Raw genomic sequence first — 26,375 nt, forward strand, 5'->3', positions numbered from 1 at the left:
ATGTACTGTATGTATGTGTGTGTATATATATATATATATATATATATATATATATATATAAACACACAGTGTGTATGTACAGTATATGCATATACATATATATATATATATATATATATATATATATATATACTGTACATACACACTGTGTATATATATATATAAACACACACTGTATGTATGTACTGTATGTATGTGTATATATATATATATATATATATATATACATACACACACACACATATGTATGTATATATATATATATATATATATATATATACACAGTATATGTGTGTGTATACATACAAAACACACAGTATATATACCGTATATGTATTTATTTTTATGTTTGATATTTGCATTTGGGGAGATTTAGTAACTACCATAAGCGGCAACTTACCAACCATCTATGCATTAACACCTGCACAGGTAATCAGTGTGCTTCATGGCAGTCTCAGAGGTAGCAACTAAGAGAAAACCACAAATAGACAGAAAACCAATTTGATAAAAATACAATGGAAGCAGACAATTCTTCCAGCATTTCTGTAAGTATAAATATGTATTTGATGGTGTATGAGTCTATGAAGTAAAAATGGTAATGACACGTGTGATGTTTTTATAAACAGATATGTACATATTTCTTTGGAATTGTTATGCAATACAAAAAAGAGCAAAAGCAAATTGATAAAGTTTTTTTTAAACTGCTGTGAGACTATAAGAGGCCAGTGTGTGATTAGGAATTATTGTAGGTGTATTGAATTGAGCAACGTGGAGACAAATATCATTAAAATGTAATATTTGAGAATCATAAGAGATGTCATGCTGTTGATAAAGTTCAGAACTCTCTCACCAGTGCCCAAAGAAAAAAAATGATAAAATTACGCTCATGCTCATCAAAATGGATACAATCAAACAAAAGTATTACTGTTCGAAAAGGTGTTCCGTTGCCCACAAAGAACTCTCAATCTGTGACAATTTTTGTGCAGCTAAACAATTTAGCATACAGTAAGCGTATTATTATTATTTTTTTGTCTGTTTGTATTTTTTTTAATTTTTTTTACATTTAATACTTTGAACAGTTTCCTGACATTATCTGGAAATGTTTTCTTTGTTGCAACCACACTCCGCTTGGATTCAGTAAAGCTTAAGCAGGCAAACAGAATTGGAGTAGAACCGTATCAGTCCTTTTTTCAGCTGCATTCCGTATTAAGATCTGTAGTCTTTTTTGCTGTATGGCTTGTTGCCCAAAATACTATCAATCTCATGAACGATGGAAGATGACAATTTTGGAAGGACCTGTTTGAAAAAGAGACATTTAAAGATATAAAATAATAAATTAAAAAATAATAATAAAAAAAACAGAATTTATGCTTACCTGATAAATTACTTTCTCTTGTGGTGTATCCAGTCCACGGATTCATCCTTTACTTGTGGGATATTCTCCTTCCCTACAGGAAGTGGCAAAGAGAGCACACAGCAGAGCTGTCCATATAGCTCCCCCTCTAGCTCCACCCCCCAGTCATTCGACCAAAGGTTAGGAAGAAAAAGGAGAAACTATAGGGTGCAGTGGTGACTGTAGTTTAAACAAAAAAATTTATACCTGACTCAATTGCCAGGGCGGGCCGTGGACTGGATACACCACAAGAAAAAGTAATTTATCAGGTAAGCATAAATTCTGTTTTCTCTTGTAAGGTGTATCCAGTCCATGGATTCATCCTTTACTTGTGGGATACCAATACCAAAGCTTTAGGACACGGATGAAGGGAGGGAACAAGACAGGTACCTTTAACGGAAGGCACCACTGCTTGCAAAACCTTTCTCCCAAAAATAGCCTCCGAAGAAGCAAAAGTATCGAATTTTAACACCACATTCACTTTACCCTCCCGAGAGAGACCCTAGTGCTTAGAGCCGGCAAAGAGAATGACTGGGGGGTGGAGCCAGAGGGGGAGCTATATGGACAGCTCTGCTGTGTGCTCTCTTTGCCACTTCCTGTAGGGAAGGAGAATATCCCACAAGTAAAGGATGAATCCGTGGACTGGATACACCTTACAAGAGAAAAAAAGGCTTTCAACTAAAATAGCAAAAATTATATAAATTTCCTATTTTGATCTCTATTAAAAGTTAGATTCCAGGGAGCTAATTAACATCTGTTTTTACTGCATGTGTGTTATAGAGATAGACAATAAGAAAATGTTATTGTTTAAAAAGATACATAATCCCTTTATTTACTTTTCCCTAGTTTTCCATAACTAACATTGTTATAGAAATATACTTTTTACCTCTGTAATTACCTTGTATCTAAGCTTCTGCAGACTGCCTCCTTATCTCAGACAGACTTGCATTTCAGGCAATTAGTGCTGACTCCTAAATAACTTCACGTGCATGAGCAGTGTTATCTATATGAAACACATGAACTAACGCCCTCTAGCTGTGAAAAACTGTCAAATGCATTCAGATGAGGGCAGCCTTCAAGGGCTTAGAAATTAGTATATGAGCCTACCTAGGTTTATCTTTCAACTAGGAATACCAAGAGAACAAAGCAAATTTGACGATAAAAGTAAATAAGAAAGTTGTTAAAAATTGCATACCCTATCTGAATCATGAATGTTTAAAGGGACAGTCAAGTAAAAAAAAAAAACTTTAATGATTTAAATAGGGCATGACATTTTAAACAATTTCCCAATTTACTTTTATCACCAATTTTGCTTCGTTCTCTAGGTATTCTTAGTTGAAATCTAAATCTAGGAGGTTCATATGCTAATTTTTTAGACTTTGAAGACTGCCTCTAATCTGAAAGCATTTTGACCACTAGAGGGCATTAGTTCATGTGTTTCATATAGATAATATTGAGCTCATGCACGTGAAGTGACCTAGGAGTGAGCTCTGATTGGCAAGTCTGTCAAAAGAACTGAAATAAGGGGGTAGTCAGCAGAATCTTAGAAACAAGCTAACTACAGAGGTAAAACGTGTATTAGTATAACAGTGTTGGTTATGCAAAACTGGGGAATGGGTAATAAAGGGATTATCTATCTTTTTAAACAACAAAAAATTAAATTTATGCTTACCTTATAAATTTGTTTCCTTTCTTGACACGGTGAGTCCACTGATCATCATAATTACTATTGGGAATATCACTCCTGATCAGCAGGAGGAGGCAAAGAGCACCACAGCAAAGCTGTTAAATACCACTCCCCTTACCCACAACCTCCAGTCATTCGACCAAAGGGAAAGGAGAAAGGAAAGTAATATAAGGTGCAGAGGTTCCTGAGGTTTATTAAGAAATAAACTGTCTGAAAATACAGGCGGGGCCGTGGACTCACCGTGTCAAGAAAGAAACAAATTTATCAGGTAAGCATAAATTTCATTTTCTTTCTAATGACACGGTGAGTCCACGGATCATCATACTTACTATTGGGAATCAATACCCAACCTAGAGGACACGGATGATAAGGGAGGGACAAGACAGTTAGCCTAAACGGAAGGCACCACTGCTTGAAGAACCTTTTTTCCCAAAAACAGCCTCAGCAGAATCAAAAGTATCAAATTTAGAAAAAGTATGTAAAGGTGACCAAGTGGCAGCCTTGCAAATCTGCTCTACAGAAGCTCCATTTTTTAAAGCCCAAGTAGAAGAAACAGCCCTCGTAGAATGAGCCGTGATTCTCTCAGGAGGCTGCTGACCAGCAGTCTCATATGCCAAGCAAATAATACTACTCAACCAACACGAAAGAGAAGTAGCCATAGCTTTCTGACCTTTACGTTTCCCAGAAAAAACAACAAATAAGCAAGAAGACTGGCGAAAATCCTTAGTCGCCTGCAAATAATATTTCAATGCACAAACTACATCCAGATTGTGCAACAAACGTTCTTTATGAGACAAAGGATTCGGACACAAAGAAGGAACAACAATTTCCTGATTAATATTCTTATCAGAAACAACCTTGGGAAGAAAACCTAATGCAGTACGAAGTACTACCTTGTCAGAATGAAAAATAAGAAAAGGAGACTCGCATTGCAATGCAGAAAGCTCCGAAACTCTTCGAGCCAAAGAGATAGCAACCAAAAACAAAACCTTCCAGGTTAACAACTTAATATCCAAAGAATGCATAGGCTCAAACAGAGCCTGTTGAAGAACTCTCAAAACTAAATTAAGACTCCAAGGAGGAGTCAAAAACTCAACCATAGGCCGGATTCTAACCAAAGCCTGACAAAAAAGACTGAATGTCTGGTACATCCGCCAGACGTTTATGCAACAAAATAGATAAAGCAGAAATTTGACCCTTCAGGGTACTAGCAGATAAACCCTTCTCCAGGCCCTCCTGGAGAAAAGACGGAATCCTGACTCTACTCCAAGAGTAGCCCTTAGATTCACACCAATAGATATTTACGCCATATCTTGTAATAAATCTTTCTAGTCACAGACTTACGCGCCTGAATCATAGTCTCAATAACTGAGAAAGAATCAAGCGTTCAATCTCGAAGCAGTCAGCTTCAGAGAAACAAGATTTGGATGAAGGAAGGGACCCTGAAGTAGAAGGTCCTTCCTCAACAGAAGACTCCAAGGTGGAAAGGATGACATCTCCACCAGATCTGCATACCAGATCCTGCAAGGCCATGCCGGTGCAATGAGAATTACCGACGACCTCTCCTGTCGGATCCGAGCAATAACTCGAGGAAGAACTGCCAGACTAAACTTCCAAGGAACTGCTAGAGCATCTATTAGAACCGCTTAAGGATCCCTTGACCTCGAACCGTACTTCAGAAGCTTGGCATTGTGACGAGATGCCATAAGATCCAACTCCGGTTGACCCCACCTGAGAATCAAACTGGAAAACACTTCCGGATGAAGCTTCCACTCCCCCGGATGAAACGACGGTCTGCTCAGAAAATCCGCTTCCCAATTGTCCACCCCTGGAATGTGAATCGCAGACAGACAATAATTGTGAGCCTCCGCTCACTGAATAATCCTGGCTACCTCCTTCATCGCCAAGGAACTCAGAGTTCCTCCCTGATGACTGATTTAAGCCATGGACATTATATTGTCCGACTGAAATCTGATAAACTGGGTTGAAGCCAATTGAGGCCAGGCTAGGAGAGCATTCAAGATTGCCCTCAACTCTAAGACATTTATAGAAAGAACCAATTTCTCCCGGGTCCACAGACCCTGCCTTCAGAGAACCCCAGACAGCTCCCCAACCCAGCAGACTGGCATCTGTGGTCACAATCACCCAGGTAGGCCTGCGAAAACAGGTTCCCTGGGAGAGACGATCCTGAGACAACCCTCCACGGAAGATAATCTCTTGCAGCCTGATCTAGAACAATCTTCACATACAGGTCCGTATAATCCCTGTTCCACTGTCTCAGCATGCATAACTGCAGAGGTCTGAGATGAAACCGAGCAAACGGAATGATGTCCATGACCGAAACCATCAGATCAATAACCTCCATACACTGGGCCACCGACTGAAGAGCCAGACATGAATTGAACATTTTTTAACTTCTTGCCTCTGTCAAAAAGATCTTCATTTCCAGAGAATCTATAATGGTTCCCAAAAATTCCCAAATGGTTCCCAAAAATACCACTCTTGTAGCCAGAACCAAGGAACCTTTTCCTAAATTCACCTTCCAACCGTGGGAGCACAGAAAAGACAACAACAACTCCGTGTGGGAGTTTGCTAGTTGAAAAGATGGCACCTGAACCAAAATGTCTTCCAGATAAGGAGCAACCGCAACCCCGTGCAATCTGAGAACTGCCAGTAACGCACCCAGAACCTTTGAAAACACCCTGGGAGCTGTTGCAATACCAAAGGAGAGAGCCACAAACTGAAAATGTTTGTCTAGAAAGGCAAATCTCAGAAACTTGTGATGATCCTTGTGGATGGGAATATGCAGATATGCATCCTTCAGATCTACTGTAGTCATGAATTGACCCTCTTGAACCAGAGGAAGAATTGACCGAATAGTCTCCATCTTGAAAGACGAAACTCTGAGAAACTTGTTTACACACTTGAGATACAAGATGAGTCTGAAGTTCCCTCCTTTTTTGGAACAATAAACAGATTGGAATAGAAACCTAGTCCCTGCTCATGAACTGGAACAGGAACTATCACTCCCATGTCGGAAAGATCATTAACACAACTTAAGAATGTCTCTCTTTTTATCTGGTTTACAGATAACCCTGACAGATGAAACCTGCCCCTGGGAGGAATATTTTTGAATTCCAGCTTGTAACCCTGGAACACAATATCTACAACCCAGGGATCTGGAACATCCTTTACCCAGGCTTGAGCAAACAAAGACAGCCTGCCCCCCACGCGATCCATTTCCGGATCGGGGGCAGACCCTTCATGCTGACTTTGAATCAGCAGCAGGCTTCTTAAATTGCTTTCCCTTGCTCCTTGACTGATTGGACTTCCAAGAGGGCTTGGACTGATCCTGCTTGGAGGAGGAGGAAGACTTAACAGAGAAGTTACGAAAGGAACAAAAATTACTCGACGACCCTTCTGTTTATTTTTCCTATCCTGAGGAAGCGAATGCCCCTTCCCTTCAGTGATATCAGAAATAATCTCAGCCAAACCAGGCCCAAACAAGGTCTTCCCCTTGTAGGGAATGGATAAAAGCTTAGATTTAGATGATACATCTGCAGACCAAGACTTTAACCATAAAGCCCTGCGCGCCAAAACAGCAAAGCCTGAAATTTTTGCTCCCAACTTGATGACCTGTAAAGAAGCGTCCGCAATAAACAAATTAACAACTCTTAAAGTCTTAATTCTATCCTGAATTTCCTCCAAAGGAGGTTCCTGTTGGATATAATCAGACAATGCATCAAACCAATATGCAGCCGCACTGGTAAGTGTAGCAATACACGCAGCAGGTTGCCACTGGAACCCCTGATGAACATACATCCTTTTAAGCAAAGCTTCTAATTTCTTATCCATGGGATCCTTAAAAGAACAACTGTCCTCAATAGGAATACTCTTCCTCTTATCTAAAGTGGAAATAGCTCCCTCTACCTTAGGAACCGTCTGCCAAGATTCCTTAATAGAGTCCGCAATAGGAAACATCTTCCTAAAAATTGGAGAGGGGGAAAAAGGAATACCAGGCTTCTCCCACTCCCGTGAAATAATTTCTGAAACACGATCTGGAACAGGAAAAACTTCCGCCACAGAAGGAACTTCAAAAAACTTGTTAAGCTTACTAGCCTTTTTGGGAGTAACTATGACCATGGAATCAGAGTCATCTAAAGTAGCTAAAACCTCCCTGAGTAACAAGCAGAGGTGTTCCAGCTTAAATCTGAAAGAAACAACCTCAGAATCAGCCAAAGGAGACACACTATCAGAGTCTGAAATCTCACCTTCAGACGCTACTGAAATATCTTCTTCCTCAACCCTTTGAGAAACATTAGATAGAGTAGCAACAGACTCCAAACTCCTTTTTACGCTTACCCTGCAACACAGGAAAAGCAGACAAAGCCTCAGTTACAGCAGAGGATATATGAGTAGCCATATCCTGTAAAGAAAAAACAACCTGAGACGAAACGCAGGGCACTGCTTGTGAAGATGATAGAGATTGGGATGAATGAGGAGAAAGCTGCGCTACAGCTTGAACAGGAGACTCCTGAACAACATTCTCCTTAGAAAATGAAGGCTCTGTATCAAAAAGCATATCCCTATATTGTAAGGTTCTCTCTATACATGAGGAAAAGAAAGGGATAGGAGGCTCTACATTAGCATCTAAGCATAAATTACAGGTCCCAGTTTACAAGTCCTCTTGGTCCATTTTACACACAATCTAAACAAAAACAAAAAATGTAAGTGAAAAAAACTGCCACAAAATAAAAAAGTTACTTTCTCTTTAAATAACATTATTACTTTAATAAAACAAAAAAATGAAAAACAAGAACCCAGGAACCCTGCAGAGCACCTCCACACATCAACAAAACCTTGCTGAGGTGCTTACCTGACCTCCTCCAACTGGAACAGCTCAACAATCCTGATTTCAAAGGAAAAAACGGCACCCAGTCTGAATACACACAATCAGCAGACCGCAGCTAAAGTGAACCCTACTCCCGCAGCTCCTAAAACACACTGAGGAACGCGTGAAAACTCGCACCAAAAAAACTTCACCCATCGTGGGCGTGCCTCCCACCTCCCGATCGTCATTAAACAAACATTATCAACCGCCACCGGGAGAAAAATGCAGAGCATGCCACGCTACCAAACAGCCAAAAACAACATAAGTAAAACATAAAATGTCAGCATACTCTTAAACAGGAGCCTCAACAGGGAAACCCCTTAACAGAGCAATCTCACACAGTGCCCCACGTACTGCCAAAATAGTGTTCCTGCACATAAGCAAGATTAACCCCATAAATGCCAAACTTTTTCCTGTGCTCTCAGCAGAAAAAATAAAAATAGCACTTACCTCCAACACAGACTGCCCGGCAGCAAAGCAGCTCACTAGGCTTGCAAGGATTCCTTCCTAACATGGACCTGTGGACAAAGAAAAAAGACTAAGTAAACCTACATAGACTTTTACCAAAAAGGGCAGCATCCACATCCTGGGAGGCACAGAGGGGATTATACCCCCCAAGTTCCCAAAGCTTAAAAGCCACCACTGTTCTACTGAAGATACTGAAGTGGACTACGGCTAAACCCCAAAGAAAAACAAAGCAAACCTGCTCTGCTTTAAGAAATAAAAAAACTCTTGATTGAAGAATCAGACACCTAACTTTACCCCCTTCCTTGTAACTGATACAAGCAAAGAGAATGACTGGGGGTTGTGGGTAAGGGGAGTGGTATTTAACAGCTTTGCTGTGGTGCTCTTTGCCTCCTCCTGCTGATCCCAATAGTAATTATGATGATCCGTGGACTCACCGTATCATTAGAAAGAAATTCTAGTGACGGATTCAAAAATATGGTTCAAATAGAGCATAGCATTTTATACAACTTTTCAGTTTATTTCTATTATCAAATTTGCTTCATTCTTTGGTATCCTTTGTTGAAGTAGCAGCAATGCACTACTGGAAGCTAGCTGAACACATTGGATGAGCCAGTGACAAGAGGCATATGTATGCAGCAACCAATCAGCAGCTAGCTTCCATTAGTGTATTGCTGCTCCTGAGTAGGGATGGGTGAATGTTTTTATATTCAAATTCGAATGTTAGAACAAATGTTATTGTACAAATTCAATTTACATATTTGAATGTTGATAAGAACAAATATTCTTAAATATTCTATAATTGAATAAATAATTTTTTTTTTATAATATATATATACACACTTGCTACAATGATGTCTTCTAGACCTTTGTCACAAAAGTTTCTAATATGATGCAGTAAGTTTTCTTGTACACAATAAACTCCAGTAGTCAAAAACAAGAATTAAAAAGACACAAAACCCAAAATGTTTCAGATAGAGCAGTGATTTTAACTAACTTTCTCATTTACTTCTATTATCAATTTTTATTCATTCTCTTCGTATCTTTTGTTGAAAAGCAAGAATGCGTGCTTAGGACCCCGGCCCATTTCTGGAGCACTATATAGCAACAGTTTTGCAAGAATGTTAACAATTTGTAAGACCAATAGATGGCAGCACTATTTCCTGCCAGATGCCTGGACACAGAATAACATGGGAACGAAGCAAATTTGATAATAGAAATTAATTGGAAACCTTTTTTTTTTTAAATGGTATGCTCTGTCTGAATCATAAAAATAAATAAATTGGGGTTTCAAATCCCTAGTGTGTGACCCTAATTTTCCCTCAGTATATAAAAATAAAACTGTTTCTCACACAAATACATTGTACTAAAATATATACACATTGTTTTGCTACTATGGCTAATTGTTTTATGAAACCACCATATCACACCTGTGAAAATATGAAGTAAAAGCTTTTTAAATTTAACCTAATTTACCAGCATCAGTTGTGCACTACCTACTTAGGCTTAATGACTTATTGGCACTTCCTACGTATGCTCAGTAAGTACCTGTCAACCAATAAGCATTAACAGGAAGTACCTATCAGCCAATAAGGATTTGTAGAAAGTGCCTTACAGCCAATGATGATAAGAAGGAGGTGCATGACTGATACAGTTGTATTTGATGCAATTTAATTGCTGTTTTTACTTAAAGGGATATGAAACTCAAACATTTTCTTTCATTATTCAGATAGAGCATGACATTTTAAGCAACTTTCTAATTTACTACAAAGATCAATTTTTCTTTGTTCTCTTGGTAGCTTTGTTCGAAAAGCAGAGATGTAAGCTTAGGAGCCAGCCCATTTTTGGTTCAGCACCTGGGTAAAGCTTGCTGATTGGTGTCTAAATGTAGCCCACCATTCAGCAAGCGCTACCCAGGGTTCTGAACCAAAAATGGTCCGGCTCCTAAGCGTTACATTCCTGCTTTTTCAAATAAAGATACCAAAAGAACAAAGAAAAATTGATTATATGAGGAAATTAGAAAGTTGCTTAAAATTGCATGCTCTATCTGAATCATGAAAAAAAAAACAAAAAAAAAAACAGGTTTATCCTATAACAGCGAGCATAGCTAAATGGTTATTCTGCACCTTTTTTTATACAGTGTAAAAATATATTAAACAAACCTGTATTGCTCCAATATTCTCCAGAAGCTGCTCAGCATTAGAAGCACCTAGCAGAACAGAGCTCACACCTTCATTTCTCAAACACCAGGCTGTAAATATAAAGCAAAGGAATGAAATGTATTCTAAAGCTCTGTAGCCATCTGTATGATCCTCAGATTATTATAAACCTACTACACTAATGTGTACGTCCTGAAACGTCACTTAACATTAAAGCTTTTTGCTTGCACATAATTCCAGCAAGTGCTGGTGTTCTCTTCCTATTTTACTACTTCCAAGCGACCTGGGACCAGCAACCTTGGGCCCCCAGATGTTTTGGAACTACATTCCCCATGATGCTTAGATAGCCTAAAGAGTTTCTCAGCATCATGGGAAATGTAGTTCCAAAACATCTGGGGGCGCAAGGTTGCTGACCCCTGCCGGGGACTAAATTTAAGATTTTTTGAGAGTGCACCTTCTTTTTATATATATATATATATTATATTAACAAGTAGAAGCGCTCAGCTAGGAACAAATATTAGCTAAATAGTTGTTCTCTGACAAGTTGCCACCCAGGAACAGCCTCTTTTTGCCTAGTTGTGCTTTTACAGAGGAGAACTTTCTCTCTTCCCAATGTCGTGCCTAACGGGATATGACTGCACCTTACAAAGCCCAAAGAAGGCCGAAACAATCTTCTGGGGTTGCCATGTTCCTTAATAAGAAGAGCGTTCCCTGGTATTTCAGGCTGGACTGGCCTGAATAGGCAGGATCAGGCTGATATACTTCAGGAAAGTCCTCCTCTGTGAAAGCACAATTGGACAAAAATAGGCTGTTTCTGGGTGGCAAATTGGCAGAGAACAAGCTATTGAGCTTTTGTTTGTTCCTGATTGATATCAAACACTCATTGGGTTGTGGTAACAGAACAAACTTTCAAAATAGTGACATTTCAGAATGGGAATTACCCCTTCATCAGACCAACCTAAATAATGTGTTACACCTCAAAAAGAAAATGTATGCTTACCTGATAAATGTATTTCTTTTTTGACACGATGAGTCCACAGATCATCTTAATTACTAATGGGATATTCACCTCCTGGTCAGCAGGAGGAGGCAAAGAGCACCATAGCAGAACTGTTAAATAGCTCCTCCCTTCCCTCCCACTCCAGTCATTTGACCGAAGTTAGGAAGAGAAAGGAAAAGCCACGGTGCAGAGGTGTCTGAAGTTTACAACAACCCACAACCTGTCTATAAGAACAGGGCGGGCCGTGGACTCATCGTATCAAAAAAGAAACATATTTATCAGGTAAGCATACATTTTCTTTTCTTTTTTAAGACACAATGAGTCCATGGATCATCTTAATTACTAATGGGTTTCAATACCCAAGCTAGAGTACACAGATGATACGGGAGGGACAAGACAGGGAGCCTAAACGGAAGTCACCACTGCTTGAAAAAAAACCTCTCCCCCAAAAACAACCTCAGCCGAGGCAAAAGTGTCAAATTTGTAAAACTGTGAAAAAGTATGAAGAGAGAACCAAGTTGCAGCCTTGCAAATCTGGTCCACAGAAACTACATTTTTGAATGCCCATGAGGAAGCAACAGTCCTGTGGAATGAGCCACAACTCTTCCAGGAGGCTGCTGTCCCGCAGTCTCATATGCCAAAAGGTATGATGCTCTTCAGTCAAAAGAAAGTAAAACAGGCATCCAGCGCCTGGATGCAAACCAACAACCTTTGAGTTGCAAAGCCACAAAGCTAACCACTAGGCTACATTAGCTCCTTTCACTGACGAAAGTCCTTAGTTGCTTACAGTTAAAACTTTAAAGTACGGACCACATCCAAATTGTGCAAAAGTCTTTCCTTCTCAGAAGAAGGATTGGGACACAAGGAAGGCACAACCATCTCCTGATTAATGTTCCGATCAGAAACAACCTTAGGAAGAAATCCTAAATTGGTACGCAAAACTACTTTATCTGCATGGAAAATAAGATAAGGAGACTCATGCTGTAATGCCGGGATTTCTGACACTCTCCGAGCAGAAGAAAAAGTCATCAGAAAGAAAACCTTCCAAGATAACAACTTAATATCTAAGGAATGCATAGGCTCCAACAGAGCCCCATGAAGAACATTGAGAACTAAATTAAGATTTCATGGAGAAGAACCGATTTGAACACAGGCCTGATTCTGACCAAGGCCTGACAAAAGGACTGTACATCGGAGACATCCTCCGGACGTTAGTCTAACAAGATAGACAGAACCGAGATTTAACCCTTAGGGGAACTCGTCGAGAAAACCTTTCTCCATCCTGGAGAAAAGACAGAATCCTAGAAATCCTAACTCTACTCCATGAGTAGCCCTTGGATTCACACCAATAAAGATATTTACGCCAAATCTCATGGAAAATCCATCTAGTTACAGGTTTACGTACTTGAATCATGGTCTCTATAACTGAATCAGAAACCCCCCCCCGCTTATATAAAATTAAGTGTTCAATCTCCAAGCAGTCAGCTTCAGAGAAAACTAGATTTAGATGAAGGCAGAGCCCCTGAACCAGAAGATCTGTCCTCAACTGAAGTCTCCAAGGTGGTAGAGATGTCATCTCCAGCAGATCTGCATACCAAATCCTGCGAGGTCAGACCGGTGCTATGAGGATCACCAAGGCCCTTTCCTGTTCGACTTGAACATTACTCGAGAAGAAGAGTGAAGGGAGGAAACAGGTATGCTAAATTTAAAGTCCAAGAGGCCACCAGAGCAACTATTAGTTCCGCCTGTGAGTCCCTGGATCTCGACCCGTATCTCGGGAGTTTGGCATTCTGCCGCGATACCATAAGAAATAACTCTGGCTGACCCCACTTGAGAATCAGGCTGGAGAACACTTCCGAATGGAGTTCCCACTCCCCTGAATGAAAGGTCTGCCTGCTCAGAAAATCCGCCTCCCAGTTGTCCACCCCTGGGATATGGATAGCCAACAGACAGCAAGAATGAGCCTCCACTTACTGAATTATTTTGGATACCTCTGTCACCGCCAAGGAACTCCTTGTTGCTCCCTGACGATTAATGTAGGCCACTGACGATGACCAACTGGAACCTGAAAAACTGAACCGAGGCTAACTGAGGGCAGGCCAGAAGAGCATTGTAGGTCACTCTTAGTTTCAGAATGTTTATGGGTAAAAACAGACCTTGACTGAGTCCAAATTCTCTGAGCCCTTAGAGAGCCCCAGACTGCTCCCCACCCTAGTAGGCTGGGATTTGTTGGCACAATTACCCAAAAACAATTGCGAAAGCATGTTCCCTGGGAAAGATGATCCAAGACAACAACCATTGTAGAAAATTCCTTGTCTCCTGCTCCAGAAGAAGTCGAAGGGACAAGTCCGAATAATCACCGATCCATAGTCTCAGCATGTTAAACTGCAGAGCTCGGAAATGGAAGCGAGCAAACGGGATGATGACCATTGTTAGCACCGTCAGTCCGAATAAATCGTTGCCCTGAGCCACTCATGGTCGAAGGAGTGGACTGAAGGGTTAGACAAGAATCAATCTTTAATTTCCTGACTCCTGTCAGAAAAATCCTCATAGACAGAGAGTCTATTATGCATCTTAAGAAAGTTACCCCTGTGTCTGGAATGAAGAAAATCCTTTCCAAATTCACCTTCCAGCCGCGGTTATCTGCTAACTGAAAGGACGGCACCTGAACTAAAAAGTCGTCCAGATAGGATGACCCTGCAATGCTCTCTGAATGAAGCACCTCCAACAGGGCTCCCAGAACCTTTGTGAAAATCCTGGGAGCTGTGGCAAGACTGAAAGAAAGAGCCACAAACTGGAAGTGGTTATTCCAGAAAAAAACAGACCTTAAGAACTAGAGATGATCCCAGTGAATAAGAACATGGAGATACGCGTCCTTTGAATCCCTGATATAAATTTTTTCTTTGACTCATAAGGACTAAAAATGGTTTGAAGGTTCCCTCTTTCGTGAGAACCCCGAACAGAGAAGAAACAAAACTTGATTGAGAAGGAGAACCTGCCTCCTTACGGCTCGGGTGAACTCCCTTCATGTTGAGACATCAGCAAGTTTCTTAAACTAATTTCCTCTATGCTATGTCCGATAGGGTCTCCGCGCTTGGAAGGAGGAATACCAGAAATTCCCTTTCCACTAAATTACCACAAAGGGGCCTACTCAATTAAGGGCCCTTCTCCTATTGCTAAAGACATGTCTGTCCATAGAAACAGACAAGGCAATAAGCCAGTACGACGCGCACTGGAAAAACAGTAGTCACACAAACCGCAGGTTGACAATGTAGACCCTCTAACTGTTAATCAACTTTGTAGAGGAAACCCTCCAGTAAACTTAAATTACTCCTTGTCACGGTCAGCTCTATTAAAATAAATAAGATTGCCAATGAGACACATGACACCCTGTACCTGCGCTCTAGCTGCCATAAAGTCTCCTGCTAGACTAGGAGAAACTAAACCCAAATTTAAAGAGGTCTAAATTAAACAGAGTGCCCAAACTTCTTCTGAGATTCTTCTGTCCCCAGAAATAAAGTCAGCACTTACCTCATCTTCTGCCTGGCAGCAAGGCAGTTCCCAGGTTTAGGAGGTCCTCTCCCTCCCACGGCCCTGTAAATAAACTAAAATCCTGAATAAAATCCCTCAGGTTTTCTTGGTAAGGGCAGCAATAATATGGGAGGCGCAGTGAGAATTATGTCCCACAAGTTCCCATTGCTTTAAAACCACCAAAGCCCTACTGTAGAGACTGATATGGACTACAGCTACACCCTAGAACAAAGCAGTACTCTCTGGCACTACTTTAAAAATAACAAACTCTTGATTGAAGAATCTATAACTAACACCTCACTTTACCTCTTCCTATCACTAACGTAGGCAAAGAGAATGACTGGAGTGGGAGGGAAGGGAGGAGCTATTTAACAGCTCTGCTGTGGTGCTCTTTGCCTCCTCCTGCTGACCAGGAGATGAATATCCCATTAGTAATTAAGATGATCCGTGGACTCATCGTGTCTTAAAAAAGAAATAAACACCCATGACTCAGTATTTAACCAATCACAACTCACATGTGAAAACAAGAAAAACTAATTTGCAAGCAATGAAAAACCACCAGAACTATAATTAAATGATTTAATTTCCATGCAGATGTTTTTAACATAGTGCTTAAAGGGACACTAAACCCAAATTTTTCTTTCATAATTTAGATAGAGCATGCAATTTTAAGCAACTTTCCTATGTGCTCCTATTATCAATTTTCTTTGTTCTCTTGCTATCTTTATTTGAAAAGCAGGAATGTGATGCATAGGAGCCGGCCCATTTTTGGTTGAGAACCTGGGTTATGCTTGCTTATTGGTGGGTAAATGTGAGCCTCCAATAAGCAAGCACTATCCCTGGTGCTGAACCTAAAATGGGCTGGCTGCCAAGATTTACATGCCTGCTTTTAAAATAAAGATAGCAAGAGAACGAAGAAAAATTGATAATAGGAGTAAATTAGAAAGTTGCTTAAAATTACATGCTCTATCTGAATCATGAAAGAAAAAAATTGGGTTCAGTGTCCCTTTAATTACTCAGATATAATACACAGAAATAAAAAAAAAAAGTCTCTTCAACGCTGTATGGTTATTGCATTATTACCAATTGCTAGCTGAGGAAGGGTGCATCCCAGGCGTTCTGCAATGGCTTGAAGCTCTTTAAGTTTTGCTTGCTGCCGTCTTCCTTCTTCACTTAAGATCTTGTCTTTTAACCACTGATAACCCTACACAAACAATTAACCAAACATTTAACAATAAATACGTAAAAAATCTTCATCAGACTGAGCACACACAGCACACAAGACGGAAGTCAAAATTGCTATTAGTTCTATTAGTAGAATCACAAAATATTTACTTAAAAAAGTAAGTTTTCTACCCAACACACTTTATCTTTCTACAATATTACTCCATTAAATGAGATCTATGGTCAGGTACAAATCTGGAATTTCAAAATCCAAACATTCTGAAATCCAAACTTTTTAATAATTTAAAAAAACAAAACAAAAAACAACAAATACATTTATCAAAATGTATTATTTTTCCCAGCCTGTAATCACAATCCTATATGCCTGTGGTTTTTTTTTTGTGTGCGTTCTAAAATGCAAATAATAGTCTATATGTATTCAAAACTATCATTACCTTTCTGATTACAGTACTGTACCATCTTTCTGATGGTACTATGTATATAAAAGTACTAAAAATGATATAAAGCTACCTTTAGACTGCATGTATTAGCTGTATATTGACATGTAAATTTCACCTAAATGACATAAGATATTGTTGTTTACACTTGGTCTCATCCCCTCTCCAAACTTATTTTATAGATGCAAATCCAAACTATTCTGAAATCCAAACCTTTTCCGGTCCCAAGAAGTTTGGATAAAGGATTTTCTACCTGCATTCTATTACAAAATCAACACTATATTAATAATATCATGTTTACAATAATCAAGGCCCATTAACACTATAAGGGCAAGATTACAAGTGGTGCGTCAAATCAGTTGTGAAGACACCATGTGCGTTATGGCTTTTTCGCATTTGGGGTTGCGCAGCTATTACAAGTTGAGAAATAACTTATTTTGAGCATGCATTAAGCCACGTAATGCAAACAGCCAAATTGCGTGTGCGTTCACGTATTCCCCATAGAAGTCAAAGTAGAAGACAAAAAAAAAAAAACACCCAAAAACACTAATATGTTGCGCAAAGCACTTGATGAAATTCTCCTCAAAAAGTGTACATGAAAATTATTTCATATTGCGAAAATGTTTTCGTAACGGAATATAGTAACTATTTCTCTATATACAGTGGATATAAAAAGTCTACACACCCCTGTAAAAATATCAGGTTTCTGTGATGTAAAAAAATGAGACAAAGATAAATCATTTCAGAACTTTTTCCACCTTTAATGTGACCTATAAACTGTACAACTCATTTGAAAAACAAACTGAAATCATTTAGGTAAAGGGAAATAGAAAACTAAATTAATATGGTTGCGGGGGCGTGTCCGGGCAGCAGCCATGAACGGCTGCAATACTTGAAGCTCTTAATAACACCAGCATAATCCACCGATTATCAGAGGCTATTTGACCCATCTGCTATATCTGTTTACAGTTAAGGACTTACAACATATTGCACTACAGATTGATATTATTTTTGCCAGATTTGCCTAAATTGAAGCTCAAGTCTGGACCATCAGAGGGAAGGCGGCGGCCATACTACACTCTCTGACACCCCCCCCCCCGTTCTGGAAACTGCAATATTTGGGTAAAGCAGGTGTAATTTCATAATTACCCTTTGATACTCAATACTTTTTTCAAATGGAACCTCATCAATCAGCTATACTGGTAGCAGTCGACATTTGGGAGCAGAGGGTCCAATCTCTAATAAAGCAGCACTTTCATGACCTGCAGGAGAGTTCACGACTGGTGCTGGCACTAACGGACCGACATCGACCAAATAGCCACAATCTCCCGCAAAGTAAGAGCTCAGAGTCATCTCTACGGTCAGTGGACATACCTCCTCCAGCTCTGCGGACTCAGCCACTGTTCTCTCCACGTGGCGATCAGGGCCGGAAGGCTTCTATATCTCTGAGTACCCATGAGAAGGAGAGTAACATAACGATAACTCCACCTCTACGCTCTCTAGCTCCAATTCTCTCCTATGTAGAGCCGTACATGCAGCCACTAAGGACCATGGAGGAGCAAGGGGACATTCACAGGCTAAGAAATCTGGCTTTGATATATTCACACTCCCTAGTTTCAGATCTCCCGGGTGCAGAGCTACACATGCAGCCTCTAAAAGACACAGAGGAACAAAAGAGCATTCACAGTTTAAAGAATGGGACATTGCTATCAGGGGGGATCTGACCCTTTGATAGAGGAGACATGGAAGTCACTTATGAGCACCGCAGTTGGAAAGATCCAGGACAGAGCTGGCATTGGGTGAGGTGCTTATGGAAAACGGACAGACCTGAGGTACGCATCGACTGAGCTCTCTACCCACTGTTGATTGACTTTACATTTTCACCATAGACCTATGTACATTTATAACAGTTTAGATCTTATACTTATGCTAAATTACTTAGCACAAAATTCATATGGCAATCCAAACTCTCTTTCTGATGTTTGTTTACGATATCTGTATGGACAATTATGCAGTGCAAATTTCAGAAGACGCAGCTACACTCATTAATCAAATCCTTTACAGTATTTTGATAATGTACAATGCAATGCTGATGCCATTTGATGTATGGGGGTTAAGTTAATATTTACTGTCCAGCAGCTACCTTCTCTCCCTTCATTTAATTTATCGAGCAGACTGGCGTGCTGCCAGCGGCCGAGGCAGGGCGCCCACATTGAATTAGGGGAGAAGTTAGGGAGTGATCAGCCATGTGCATTTCTGTATGAGTATACTGCCCATAATCTTCCATTTTAGCACTTAAAATGCTGTATGTTTAATGTGTGATATAGCGACAAGCCCGAGATATTTGGAAATGTTAAATAGAACTATTTACTTTGAAATCCTGCTGCCTTATTTAATTGTCCTATCTGACAAACACTTTCATTCTTTCTGGACTTAATTATCTATTCTCTTGTTGGGGGTCTTGCACCATGTCTGTGCAGGAGGAACTCTCTTACCTGTAGTGGGTTATATTGTTAATGTGCATATGGTCTACAACTTTCTCCAGCAACCAAAGCAAAGAAAATAGCAAATACCAGAGCAGGATTACTTTTATTGTTTATAACTTTGCTCCTGAAAAGTAGCTCCTAGATCCCTCCTTAATGCCCATCACAGGGATTTGTTCCTATATATTATAGCTTTTGTGTCCCCTCTGCGCTTCCTACTACCCCCACACTAGATATAATTTATATCCTACTACAGCCTCCCAGTTACTGTGTTGTTGTCAATAGTTCCATAAATTTTTACTAGAGTTTAAGCGTGAGTGGTTATATACTAGTCTTCAAATGTGCACATTCTTATTATTAGCAGTTGGTTTTATATTTATTTTTGCAGTACATACTATCTGACTTATCACAACTGGCAACATTAGTCTATAAGGGCCCCTAAGCGCTCCAAACTGACGTTAAAATGTCTTCTCATTTAGAGCCCAAACCACCTGAATACCAAACACCTGCTAAACTTATCCTAAAAAAATTAAAAACAGAATTTATGTTTACCTGATAAATTACTTTCTCCAACGGTGTGTCCGGTCCACGGCGTCATCCTTACTTGTGGGATATTCTCTTCCCCAACAGGAAATGGCAAAGAGCCCAGCAAAGCTGGTCACATGATCCCTCCTAGGCTCCGCCTTCCCCAGTCATTCGACCGACGTAAAGGAGGAATATTTGCATAGGAGAAATCATATGATACCGTGGTGACTGTAGTTAAAGAAAATAAATCATCAGACCTGATTAAAAAACCAGGGCGGGCCGTGGACCGGACACACCGTTGGAGAAAGTAATTTATCAGGTAAACATAAATTCTGTTTTCTCCAACATAGGTGTGTCCGGTCCACGGCGTCATCCTTACTTGTGGGAACCAATACCAAAGCTTTAGGACACGGATGATGGGAGGGAGCAAATCAGGTCACCTAGATGGAAGGCACCACGGTTTGCAAAACCTTTCTCCCAAAAATAGCCTCAGAAGAAGCAAAAGTATCAAATTTGTAAAATTTGGTAAAAGTGTGCAGTGAAGACCAAGTCGCTGCCTTACATATCTGATCAACAGAAGCCTCGTTCTTAAAGGCCCATGTGGAAGCCACGGCCCTAGTGGAATGAGCTGTGATTCTTTCAGGAGGCTGCCGTCCGGCAGTCTCATAAGCCAATCTGATGACGCTTTTAAACCAAAAAGATAGAGAGGTAGAAGTTGCTTTTTGACCTCTCCTTTTACCAGAATAAACAACAAACAAGGAAGATGTTTGTCTGAAATCCTTTGTAGCATCTAAATAGAATTTTAGAGCACGGACAACGTCCAAATTGTGTAACAAACGTTCCTTCTATGAAACTGGATTCAGACACAAAGAAGGTACAACTATCTCCTGGTTAATATTTTTGTTGGAAACAACCTTCGGAATAAAACCAGGCTCAGTACGTAAAACCACCTTATCTGCATGGACCAGATAGGGCGGAGAACACTGCAGAGCAGATAACTCAGAAATTCTTCTAGCGGAAGAAATTGCAACCTAAAACAAAACTTTCCAAGATAATAACTTAATATCTACGGAATGTAAGGGTTCAAACGGAACCCCTTGAAGAACTGAAAGAACTAGATTAAGACTCCAGGGAAGAGTCAAAGGTCTGCAAACAGGCTTGATTCTAACCAGAGCCTGAACAAACGCTTAAACGTCTGGCACAGCTGCCAGCCTTTTGTGAAGTAAAACAGATAAAGCAGAGATCTGTCCCTTCAGAGAACTCGCAGAAAATCCTTTCTACAAACCTTCTTGTAGAAAGGAAAGAATCTTAGGAATTTTTATCTTGTTCCATGGGAATCCTTTAGATTCACACCAACAGATATATTTTTTCCATATATTATGGTAAATTTTTCTAGTTACAGGCTTTCTAGCCTGAATAAGAGTATCTATTACAGAATCTGAAAACCCACGCTTTGATAAAATCAAGCGTTCAAACTCCAAGCAGTCAGTTGGAGGAAAAACAGATTCGGATGTTCGAATGGACCCTGAATAAGAAGGTCCTGTCTCAAAGGTAGCTTCCATGGTGGAGCCGATGACACATTCACCAGGTCTGCATACCAAGTCCTGCGTGGCCACACAGGAACTATCAAGGTCACCGAAGCCCTCTCCAGATTGATCCTGGCTACCAGCCTGGGAATGAGAGGAAACGGTGGGAATACATAAGCTAGGTTGAAGATCCAAGGTGCTACTATTGTATCCAATAGAGTCGCCTTGGGATCCCTGGATTTGGACCCGTAACAAGGGACCATGAAGTTCTGACGAGAGGCCATCAGAACCATGTCTGGAATGCCCCATAATTGAGTTATTTGGGCAAAGATTTCCAGATGGAGTTCCCACTCCCTTATGAATTTGGCCTTTGCTAGTCGAGGCCAAGCCTTGAGAGCATTGAATATCGCTCTCAGTTCCATTATGTTTATCGGGAGAAGAGAGTCTTCCCGAAACCATAGACCCTGAGTTTTCAGGGGTTCCCAGACCGCGCCCCAGCCCACCAGACTGGCGTCGGTCGTGACAATTACCTATTCTGGTCTGCGGAAGCTCATTCCCTGTGACAGGTTGTCCAGGGTCAGCCACCAACGGAGTGAATCACTGGTTATTTGATCTACTTGTATCGTCAGAGACAAGTCTGTATAATCCCCATTCCACTGTCTGAGCATGCACAGGTGCAATGGTCTTAGATGAATTTGTGCAAAAGGAACTATGTCCATTGCCGCAACCATCAAACCTATTACTTCCATGGACTGCGCTATGGAAGGAAGAAGAACAGAATGAAGTACCTGACAAGAGCTTAGAAGTTTTGATTTTCTGGCCTCTGTCAGAAAAACCTTCATTTCTAAGGAAACTATTATTGTTCCCAAGAAGGGAACTCTTGTTGACGGGGACAGAGAACTTTTTTCTATGTTCACTTTCCACCTGTGAGATCTGAGAAAGGCTAGGACAATGTCCGTATGAGCCCTTGCTTTTGACAGAGACGACACTTGAATCAGGATGTCGTCCAAGTAAGGTACTACAGCAATGCCCCTTGGTCTTAGCACCGCTAGAAGGGACCCTAGTACCCTTGTGAAAATCCTTGGAGCAGTGGCTAATCCGAATGGAAGTGCCACAGGTAATGCTTGTCCAGAAAGGCGAACCTTAGGAACCGAAAATGTTCCTTGTGGATAGGAATACGTAGGTACGCATCCTTTAAGTCCACCGTGGTCATGAATTGACCTTCCTGGATGGTAGGAAGGATCGTTCAAATGGTTTCCATTTTGAATGATGAAACCCTTAGAAACTTGTTTAGAATCTTGAGATCTAAAATAGGTCTGAATGTTCCCTCTTTTTTGGGAATTATGAACAGGTTGGAGTAAAAACCCATCCCTTGTTCTCCTAATGGAACAGGATGAATCACTCCAATGCTTAACAGGTCTTCTACACAGTGTAAGAATGCCTGTTCGAAGATAATTGAGACCTGTGGAACCTTCCCCTTGGGGGTAGTTCCCTGAATTCCAGGAGATAACCTTGAGAAACTATTTCTAGCGCCCAAGGATCCTGAACATCTCTTGCCCCAGCCTGAGCAAAGAGAGAAAGTCTGCCCCCCACCAGATCCTTCCCAGATCGGGGGCCAACACTTCCTGCTGTTTTGGTAGCAGTGGCAGGTGACTTGGCCTGCTTACCCTTGTTCCAGCCTTGCATCGGCCTCCAGGCTGGCTTGGTTTGAGAAGTATTACCCTCTTGCTTAGAGGGTGTAGAATTTGAGGCTGGTCCGTTTCTGCGAAAGGGACGAAAATTTGGCTTCTTTTTAGCCTTAAAAGACCTATCCAGAGGAAGGGCGTGGCCCTTTCCCCCAGTGATGTCTGAAATAATCTCTTTCAAGTCAGGGCCAAACAGTGTTTTACCCTTGAAAGGGATGTTAAGCAAAAGCGCTCTGCGCGCCACGATAGCAAACCCTGAATTATTCGCCGCTAATCTAGCTAATTGCAAAGCGGCATCTAAAATAAAAAAGAGTTAGCCAATTTAAGAGCTTGAACTCTGTCCAAAACCTCCTCGTACGAAGATTCTTTATTGAGCGACTTTTCTAGTTCATTCGAACCAGAAACACGCAGCTGTAGTGACAGGAACAATGCATGAAATTGGTTGTAGAAGGTAACCTTGCTGAACAAACATCTTTTTAAGCAAACCCTCTAACCTTTAATCCATAGGATCTTGAAAGCACAACTATCTTCTATAGGAATAGAAGTGCGTTTGTTTAGAGTAGAAACCGCCCCCTCGACCTTGGGGACTGTATGCTATAAGTCCTTTCTGGGGTCGACTATAGGAACTAATTTCTTAAATATAGGGGGAGGACAAAAGGTATGCCGGGCCTTTCCCACTCCTTATTTACTATGTCCGCCACCCGCTTGGGTATAGGAAAAACATCGGGGGGCACCGGAACCTCTAGGAACTTGTCCATCTTACCTAATTTCTCTGGAATGACCAAATTGTCACAATCATCCAGAGTAGATAATACCTCCTTAAGTAGTGCGTGGAGATGTTGAAATTTAAATTTAAAAGTTACAATATCAGGTTCTGCTTGTTGAGAAATTTTCCCTGAATCTGAAATTTCTCCCTCAGACAAAACCTCCCTCCTGGCCCCTTCAGATAGGTGTGAGGGTATGTCAGAACAGATATCATCAGCGTCCTCTTGCTCTTCAGTGTTTAAAACAGAGCAATCACGCTTTCTCTGATAAGTAGGCATTTTGGAAAAAATGCATGCAATAGAATTATCCATTACAGCCATTAATTGTTGTATGGTAATAAGTATTGGCGCACTAGATGTACTAGGGGCCTCTTGTGTGGGCAAAACTGGTGTAGACACAGAAGGGGATGATGCAGTACCATGCTTACTCCCCTCATTAGAGAAATCATCTTGGGCAATATCATATCTATGGCATTATTATCCCTACTTTGTTTGGACATTATGACACAAATATATCACATATATTTAAATGGGGAGACACATTGGCATTCATACATATAGAACATCGTTATCTGATGGTTCAGACATGTTAAACAGGCTTAAACTTGTGAACAAAGCCCAAAAAACGTTTTACAATAAAACCGTTACTGTCCCTTTAAATTTCAAACTGAACACACTTTATTACTGAATATGTGAAAAAGTATGAAGGAATTGTTCAAATTTCACCAAAATTTCACCACAGTAACTTAAAGCCTTAAAAGTATTGCACACCAAATTTGAAAGCTTTAACCCTTAAAATAACGGAACCGGAGCCGTTTTTACATTTAACCCCTATACAGTCCCAGGTATCTGCTTTGCTGAGACCCAACCAAGCCCAGAGGGGAATACGATACCAAATGATGCCTTCTATAAGCTTTTTCAGTGGTTCTTAGCTCCTCACACATGCATCTGCATGCCATGCTTTCCAAAAACAACTGCGCATTAGAGGCGCGAAAATGAGGCTCTGTCTATGACTAGAAAAGGCCCCCAGTGAAAAAGGTGTCCAATACAGTGCCTGCCGTTTTTATTAAAACAATCCCCAAGATTTAACAACTATTAAAAGTAATAATCTGCCAAATATACTTAGTAAAGTAATCGTTTTAGCCCAGAAAAATGTCTACCAGTTTTTTAAGCCCTAATGAAGCCCTTTATTCTTTTACTTAAACTAAGAAAATGGCTTACCGGTTCCCATAGGGAAAATGACAGCTTCCAGCATTACCAAGTCTTGTTAGAAATGTGTCATACCTCAAGCAGCAAAAGTCTGCTCACTGTTTCCCCCAACTGAAGTTAATTCCTCTCAACAGTCCTGTGTGGAAACAGCCATCGATTTTAGTAACGGTTGCTAAAATCATTTTCCTCTTACAAACAGAAATCTTCATCTCTTTCCTGTTTCAGAGTAAATAGTACATACCAGCACTATTTTAAAATAACAAACTCTTGATTGAAGAATAAAAACTACATTTAAACACCAAAAAACTCCGTGGAGATGTTGCCTGTACAACGGCAAAGAGAATGACTGGGGAAGGCGGAGCCTAGGAGGGATCATGTGACCAGCTTTGCTGGGCTCTTTGCCATTTCCTGTTGGGGAAGAGAATATCCCACAAGTAAGGATGACGCCGTGGACCGGACACACCTATGTTGGAGAAATAGAGGTTTAGCAATCGGGATCCAAAAGTGGTCCTATATTGTACATAGTTGTCTTCTGTAACCCTATACCATCTATAGTTCAGCAAGGTCCAAAAGTGGCCTCAGATACCAGTTAGAAGACATACAATTATACCAGCAAGCATGATATCTATTGATCTATTTTACATAATGCCGCATAACTATGTAATGTATGTCTAGTTTGAACTCCTTGTGAATGTACAACTTGAATCAATTTTTTCTTTTTCCTTGTGTATATGATTTGTGTTGTAAGGCATTATTTTTGTGCTGTGAACCTAACCTCAATAAAAAAAAATAATAATATGGTTGCATAAGTGTGAACACCCTTTTATAACTGGGGATGTAGCTGTGTTCAGAATTAAGCAATCACATTCAAAATCATGTTAAATAGGAGTCAGTACATACCTGTCATTGTTTAAAGTGCCTCTGATTAACCCCAAATAAAGTTCAGCTGTTCTAGTAGGTCTTTCCTGACATTTTGTTAGTCGCATCCTACAGCAAAAGCCATGGTCCGCAGAGAGCTTCTAAAGCATCAGAGGGATCTCATTGTTAAAAGGTATCAGTCAGGAGAAGGGTACAAAAGAATTTCCAAGGCATTAGATATACCATGGAACACAGTGAAGACAGTCATCATCAAGTGAAGGAAATATGGTGCAACAGTGACATTACCAAGAACTAGATGTCCCTCCAAAATTGATGAAAAGACGAGAAGAAAACTGGTCTGGGAGGCTGCCAAGAGGCCTACAGCAACATTAAAGGAGCTGCAGGAATATCTGGCAAATACTGGCTGTGTGGTACATGTGACAACAATCACCCGTATTCTTCATATGTCTGGGCTATGGGGTAGAGTGGCAAGATGGAAGCCTTTTCTTGCAAAAAAAAAACATCCAAGCCCGGCTAAATTTGGCAAAAACACATCTGAAGTTTCCCAAAAGCATGT

General features: G+C 40.5%; 1 protein-coding gene and 1 long non-coding RNA gene across 7 annotated transcripts in view; one reads left to right on the forward strand and one right to left on the reverse strand.

Moving 5' to 3' along the window:
* Positions 1 to 300: 300 nt before the first annotated feature.
* The window catches only part of KCNAB2 (potassium voltage-gated channel subfamily A regulatory beta subunit 2), a 676,769-nt gene continuing 650,694 nt past the window's right edge, over positions 301 to 26,375 (reverse strand). For all 6 annotated transcript variants that reach the window (XM_053690401.1, XM_053690400.1, XM_053690403.1 and 3 more), the window contains 3 exons: positions 16,210 to 16,330; positions 10,599 to 10,687; positions 301 to 1,296 (listed from right to left, as the gene is read on the reverse strand). In XM_053690401.1, coding sequence (XP_053546376.1) covers positions 1,207 to 1,296; positions 10,599 to 10,687; positions 16,210 to 16,330 — 300 coding nt within the window. In that variant the 3' untranslated portion in view covers positions 301 to 1,206. The remainder of the gene's footprint in view (positions 1,297 to 10,598; positions 10,688 to 16,209; positions 16,331 to 26,375) is intronic.
* The window catches only part of LOC128638450 (uncharacterized), a 42,785-nt gene continuing 16,890 nt past the window's right edge, over positions 481 to 26,375 (forward strand). The window contains exon 1 of the long non-coding RNA XR_008399095.1: positions 481 to 545. This is a non-coding gene — a long non-coding RNA (uncharacterized LOC128638450). The remainder of the gene's footprint in view (positions 546 to 26,375) is intronic.

Source organism: Bombina bombina, chromosome 8, assembly GCF_027579735.1.
Source record: "Bombina bombina isolate aBomBom1 chromosome 8, aBomBom1.pri, whole genome shotgun sequence".
Taxonomy (NCBI): domain Eukaryota; kingdom Metazoa; phylum Chordata; class Amphibia; order Anura; family Bombinatoridae; genus Bombina; species Bombina bombina.